Source organism: Pelophylax lessonae, assembly GCF_965119305.1.
Source record: "Pelophylax lessonae genome assembly, chromosome: 6".
NCBI lineage: Eukaryota > Metazoa > Chordata > Amphibia > Anura > Ranidae > Pelophylax > Pelophylax lessonae.
Genome location: NC_138773.1, coordinates 244,661,174 through 244,668,091, shown reverse-complemented (window position 1 = coordinate 244,668,091; position 6,918 = coordinate 244,661,174). Strand labels below are relative to the sequence as shown.

Here is a 6,918-nt window from a genome sequence, read left to right as displayed (position 1 = left end):
TTATTGTAAACAAAAACTATTTTGCCATAAACAAAGATGGCGGTCCCGCTCTCCGTGCGAGTACACGTTTCCTATCACATGACTCCTAAAACTCTTTGCTGGGAAGAACAGCTTCTTATTTTTTTTTTTCTCAATAATCTTTATTGACATGAAGCACACATGTAGCTGTTCGTGTTGTCGTTTCCACGGATACGGACGGAAGTAGTCCCCGGCTGGTCTGTCACCCGCACACACACTTCCTGTTTTTGTGACCTTAACCTTGCATGTGGAGCGGAGGAATTCCAGACAAGCCATGTCTCTGGTTACCGATGCCTTTGTGTCGCAGATAGCAGGTAACGGTGATCTGTCTGATGGACAGGTGTGCAGCTCGGGACACAGGAGTGATCACACAGGAGCACAGGCCGCCTTCTTCTATATATTCTGTACACAGCTCCACAATGGGAATTCTCACTCTCAACTTATTATAATTGTGTTTAACCACTTGGGCTCCAGAAGGTTTTACCCCCCTTCATGACCAGGACATTTTTTGCTATTCACTGTGCTACTTTAACTGACAAGTGCTCAGTCATGCTACCCTGTACACAAATTATATTTACATCATTTTATTCACACAAATAGAGCTTTCTTTTGGTGTATGTGATCACCACTGGGGTTTTTATTTTATAATAAAAACAAAAAAAAAAATGAAGATCTCTGTAACAGCAATGTTTTGAACTGTCATGAATGGGTTATATTTATAACGGCTGTTATTACAAGTGATCTGTGATTGGCTACAGCTAATCACATGATACAGGGTGCTTTGATTGGTCCAGGTACTATGTGTTACCTGTGGGCCAATCACAGCATCACTGTATAAGAAGCACAACTGTTATGAATGACATTCTTTCATAGCAGCCTTTTTGACATTGTGATCACTTAGCGATCACATGATCCCCAGGCCGAGCAGAGCGGCTGGGTACCGGGAGCTGCAATTCATTATGACTGCAGAAGCGGCTGCGGCACATTGATGTGTGGCCCAGGCTGGATGATGTACATGTATGTGACCCAGCCTGTCCGTGCCATCCACTCACAGTAAATGTACTGTGGGCGGGCGGCAACTGGTTAAGTAAAAATAAAATTATTGTTTTCCTCATTGCTTGACTTCACCTGGAGAGTCAGAGGTCACCTGACATCAATCGCTCTCCCTCCTTGGCCTGACCTCATCCGATGTCTATCATCCGAGTGCATAGCAGTGTGTAATATCAGGATCACAGAATGAATGTGAGGCTTTGTTATCCATCCAGGAGATGGGAGGGAGATCCAATAGGACAGCAGATGTCACACAAACTCTGAAAGCTCTCAGTTTGGTGAAAGTGGCATTGAAAAATGGAAGTTACACTCTTCCTCTCCTCTTCTATATTTGGAACATACTTTTTTTTGTAGTGGGTACCTAGTATTGACAGGTAATCACTCCCGACTACCTACTACATACCTCTGAACTCCATGTTACTCCTGACTAGAGATGAGTTTGGGCGTGTTTGAGTTCGTACGTGCCTGATCCCGCCAAGAGGTTGACACTGCACTCCACTAATCACAGGCAGTGAGACATTTCCCAATCTGTGCAGCTGTGGATCAGGAAATGTCTCACTGCCTGTGATTTGCGGAGTGCAGTGTCGGCTTCCTAGTGGGATCGAGCTCGTACAAACTCGAACACGCCAAAACTCATCTCTGCCCCTGACCATTGCACTGTGCATTACCTACTGCTGTACTCTGTCTTGCTACAGACTTCTGAACTCCATGTTACTCCTGACCCTTGCACTGTGCATTACCTACTACTGAACTCTGTCTTGCCTACTACAGACCCCTGAACGCCATGTTACTCCTGACCCTTACACTGTGCATTACCTACTACTGAACTCTGTCTTACTACAGACCCCTGAACTCCATGCTACTCCTGATCCTTGCACTGTTCATTACCTACTACTGAACTCTGTCTTACCTACTACAGACCTCTGAACTCCATGTTACTCCTGACCCTTACACTTTGCATTACCTACTACTGAACTCTGTCTTACTACAGAACAGAGTAAAAAAGTCTGATGCTGCTAAATGCAGCTTAACGCCGCACACAGCGTTAAGCCGCATCAAGCGTTTTTTTTTTTTTTTTTTTTTGCCATGTTAACCACTTTAAGACTGAGCCTATTTTTGACACTTTTTGTTTACAAGTTAAAATCAGTATTTTTTGCTAGAAAACTACTTAGAACCCACAAACATTATATATATTTTTTTTAGCAACGACTATGGAGAATAAAATGGCGGTCATTGCAAAATTGTTTGTCACGCGGTATATGCACAGCGGTCTTTCAAACGCCATTTCTTTGGGAAAATTACGAAAAATCACATTTCACTGCATTTTAAAAAAACGAAACAGTAAAGTTAGCCCATTTTTTTTTTTTTTTTGTATATTGTGAAAAATGATGTCACACCGAGTAAATAGATACCCAACATGTTAGCTAGAGGCATCATCCCGGTACAACCACTTAAAGTCAGCTGACGTAGGCCTACGTCAGTTTGCTTTAAGTGGTTAAAATGAATGGTTCCCTATGAGAGCCCATTGATTTGAATTGAAGTTGGATCATGATGATCTGACTTGTGGTTCGACTTGTGCTCTGAGGATCTTGAAAGGGAACTCCATCTCAAAATGGAAAAAAAAGCAGCTCTGCAACCCCCACCCCAAAGCACCTTGTCCTCATGATGATGGGACAAGGGCCTCTCCCCCTTAACCCTGGGTGGTGGTTGTGGGAGTCTGCAGGTAGGGGGCTTATCAGAATCTGTAAGCCCCCTTTTAAGAAGGGGGCCTCCGGATCCTGACCCCCTCCCCCATGTGAATGCGTTTAGTGGCACATTGTACCTCTACCCATTGACCCCAAAAAAGGCAGTGTAGTGTAAGTAATGACAAGAGACGGTTTTGAGAAGTCCTTTATTAAAAATCTTCCTCCGATCTTCTCCCTCAGGTCTTCTCACTCCAGTGTTCTTCCTCTGGTCTTCTGTGCCTCATGTCTTCTCTACTGCCAACCCGGTCCTCCTCCGACCCTGTGTCCTGTGATTATGCCAGCCCTGCTCTTTGCGGCTTCTTATATAGCCATGGAGACCCCTTGTTGCCAGTTTCTAAGATCCCTGCCCGCAGACCCCCACAACCACCGTATGAGGGCAAGGTGCTTTGGGGTGGGGGGTTCAGAGTTCCCACCTTGTCCCAAAGCACCCACCCCCCCCATTTTGAGGTCATGTAGCCTATTATGGTCCAGAAGGGGGGGGGGGCGCTCGCCCAGATAAGAGTATTGCTCAGATAAGGGTCTGGTATGAATTTTGGGGGGGGGGACCCCACGCTGTTTTTTTTTTTCCATTTTGGAGTGGGGTTCTCTTTCAATTTCCATACCAAACTCAAGGGGCCTGATATGGAACTTAGTGGGGACCCCACGCCATTTTTGGAGTTACCCTTCAAGATAATCAGAGCACAAGTCGCACCACAAGTCGTATTATCATTATCCGACTTGGAGGCGACTTCTATTCAAATCAATGGGCTGAAAGTCGGATCAAAGATGGCTCATATACTATTGATACTATTGATTTTGAAAAGAGGCAGAGAAACGCTGCTAAAAGCTAACGTAGCATTAACGCCAATGGAAAAAGCTAAAAACACATTTTTACAGCTGCCTTTTCCTGGCGTTGGTAGTGGCTTTGAAGCTCCTTTTTTCTAACACCCTCTGTGCATGAGGCCTTAGGGTTACAAACACTTTAAGGAAATACCTACTGACCCTGTAAGGTGCTCTGTGAATTATAGCTGCTGGGGAATACCTCAGATTAAACTGTATCTAAATCTAAAATCAGAAATGTTTTATATTACAGCTTACAGCCAGATATGAGCTGCGTTTGCTTCCTTTTTTCAGGACTTTTTCCCTGTGCTTCAATTTTGAACATTGATCTGTGGTAGAGCTGCACGATTATTCGTTAAAAGATCTCGATTAACCCCCCCCCCCCAAATGATCATAATCCAGCATTTTTATGATTCATGTAACAAATGCAGAGCAGTTCCCTGCTCACAGCTGTCAAAAAAGAAATAAAAAGCAACCAGCAATGTTTATCAATAACATTGCTCAGCACTGAAAGAGAGATTTTTAGGCTACGTTCACATAGGGGCGACGCTACTTCGCACCGCGACCTCGGAGGTCGCGGTGCGAGCAGCGCGCCGTGACCTCGGAGCGGCCGCCACGGACTTCATAACATTGAAGTCTATGGCGGTCGCCTCCTGGTCGCCCCAAAGAAGCTCCGGACCCTTTTTCTAAGTCGGAGCGACTTGTGTCGCTCCTATTAGAATGGGTCCGCAGCTTCCCTATGGGAGGCGACCTACGGCGACCTGTGAGGCGACCCGGTCGCCTCACAGGTCGCCTTAGTGTGAACCGGGACTTACACCTTTAACTTATATTAAGGCCTCTTTCACACTGACGTTCCGTATGTCCGTATATCATCCCATCCGTTTGCGGGTGATATACAGACATATTGCTTGTCAATGGGATTGCGGATGTCAGTGGATGACCATCCACTGACCTCTGATTTGTGTCCTTTCAGTTCTGTTCCGTTTTTTGGAAGGGAACAGAACCCTATTTTTCTTCCGTTTAAAAAACGGAAAGGACGCAAAATCGGATGTCAGCGGTGTCATCCGCTGACATCCGCAATCCCATAGACATGCATTATGTCCGTATATCATCCGCAAACGGATGGGATGATATGCGGACATAAGGACCGGATGACACAAGTGTCATCCGTGTCCGTAAAAAAAAAAAAAAAAAAAGTGCTGGAGCGGATTGAAATACGGTCCGCTCCGTGTGAAAGAGGCCTTACACTTTTCACATTGAAAAAGTGCAAAATTAAAAAAAAAAAAACAAAAAAAATACTTTGTTTGTAAAATAACCTTTCAGTGCTTTGTACCATTACTGACGTCGGAAGTGTAAACAAAAAAGTTGCAATAGGTATCGGTGAGTGCCAAAAAAAAAAGACCCTAATATTAATGGGAATTTTTTTTTTTTTTTTTTTATTTCTTTACACATTACGTTATTTTTTTTATTACATTTCTTTAACCCCTTGGAGCCTAAGCCTTTTTATGTTGCTTACAAGTTAGGGGTGGACAAGGATGAAACTTGATGTTGTGGAGAAGCTATTAATGATGTAATGGCGGGGGTGGACAAGGACACAACTTGATGTTGTTGGGGGGGATGTTGATGATGATGTGGAATGGGTGGACAAGGACACCACTTGATATTGTGGTGAGTATGTTAAAGATGTTGTGAAAGGGGTGGACAAGGATGCAACTTGATATTGTGGAGGGGATGTTGATGATGACATGGAAGGAGTGAGCACGGACGCAACTTGATGTTGTGGGGGGGATGTTGATGATGACCTGGAGTGGGTGGACAAGGACACAACTTAATATTGTGGAGAGTAGGGCTGGGCGATTTTGCCTAAAAAAAAAAAATCTTCGATTTTTAAAGAAAAATTCGAGTTTCGATTCGATTTTCTTTTTTTTTTTTTTCAATGCACTTAAAAAATGACTGCAGACATCAGATATAGTGTCAAAAGTGCAACTTTATAAAGTGCTTGTAGACTGTCTTGCTGAAGAAAGCATAGTAGAGCCTTTACATCCAGTGCTTCCCTATCGGAGTCCCCCTTTATATCAGTGTCCCAGTCAGAGTCTCCCTTTACAGTCAGAGTCTCCCTTTACATCAGTGACCCATCAGAGTCTCCCTTTACATCAGTGACCCATCAGAGTCCCCCTTTACATCAGTGACCCATCAGAGTCCCCCTTTACATCCAGTGTCCCTGTTAGAGTCCTCCTTTACATCCAGTGTGTCCCTGTCAGAGTCCTCCTTTACATCCGTGTCCCCATTAGAGTGCTCCTTTACATCTAGTGCTTCCCTATCAGAGTCCCCCTTTACATCAGTGTCCCAGTCACATAGCTCCTTTATGACCCACGGTCAGAGTGCCCCTTATTGCATTCAGAGTGCCCCTTTATTATTGCAGTCGGTGTGCCCCTTTAGTATTCCAGAGTGCCCCTTTAATGTGTCCCATATTAGTACTGATCGTAGTATTCCAGAGTGCCCCTTTAATGTGTCCCATATGAGTACTGATCGTACAGAGCGAGTTAGAATCTGACATTAGATTCTTCCCGCTCTGTCTCTCGTCGGATAGTGCCCCAGACGGACTGCGCACGTGCCAACCCCAGCTGATCGGAGAAATCAGCTGGAGTGACGTCACTTATGGAGCATGCGCAGTCCGTCGGGGGCACTATCCGACGAAGGACACTATTCGACAAGACACCGGGAGAGGAAGCGGGCGGTGCGTCTGTACCTATCCTATCACAGCCCCTGGCCTGTACAGACGCACCGCCTGCTTCCTCTCCCGGAAGCTGACGTCACATCCAGGCCGGGGAGACTTTACAATTTTACCTTTGCTCCCCCAGCAGAGAGCTGGTAACTGTCAATGCATCTGGGTGGATCCTGACCCCATTGTTGCGATCTTGCCCAAGCCTGGACCGGCTGTGTGATGTCAGCTGACAGCGGACTTCAGCCCGCTGTCTGCTGAAAACGGGTCACAGGAGTTCAGTTCATTCTGATTTGGCTGTATTTCTCTTTAATATCATTCTTTAAAATAAAATAAAGGCAAAGCTTTATTTTTTAGTTTTGGATAGAGGGGAGATGGATTAGAACACCTGTCAGTTTTTATTGCTGTCTGTGTGTTGAAAGTGAAAGTAAAGGAAAAAAAGTCTTCCAATGGGGACACTAATTTTGGTGATTTGGTGTCCCCAAGAGATTCCTTTAATTTGCAGGGATTTTCAATCACTTCCTGTTTGGCTATGGGACAGGAAGTGAAGGGAAATCTCTCCAA

At 44.9% G+C, this 6,918-nt stretch overlaps 1 protein-coding gene across 2 annotated transcripts in view; it reads left to right on the top strand.

The window, feature by feature from the left end:
• The first annotated feature begins 204 nt into the window (after positions 1-204).
• MTX2 (metaxin 2) overlaps positions 205-6,918 on the top strand; it is a 130,396-nt gene continuing 123,682 nt past the window's right edge. Inside the window, exon 1 of one of the 2 annotated variants that reach the window (XM_082262275.1) lies at positions 205-332. In XM_082262275.1, coding sequence (XP_082118401.1) covers positions 293-332 — 40 coding nt within the window. In that variant the 5' untranslated portion in view covers positions 205-292. The remainder of the gene's footprint in view (positions 333-6,918) is intronic. The other variant, XM_082262274.1, reaches the window with a different exon arrangement.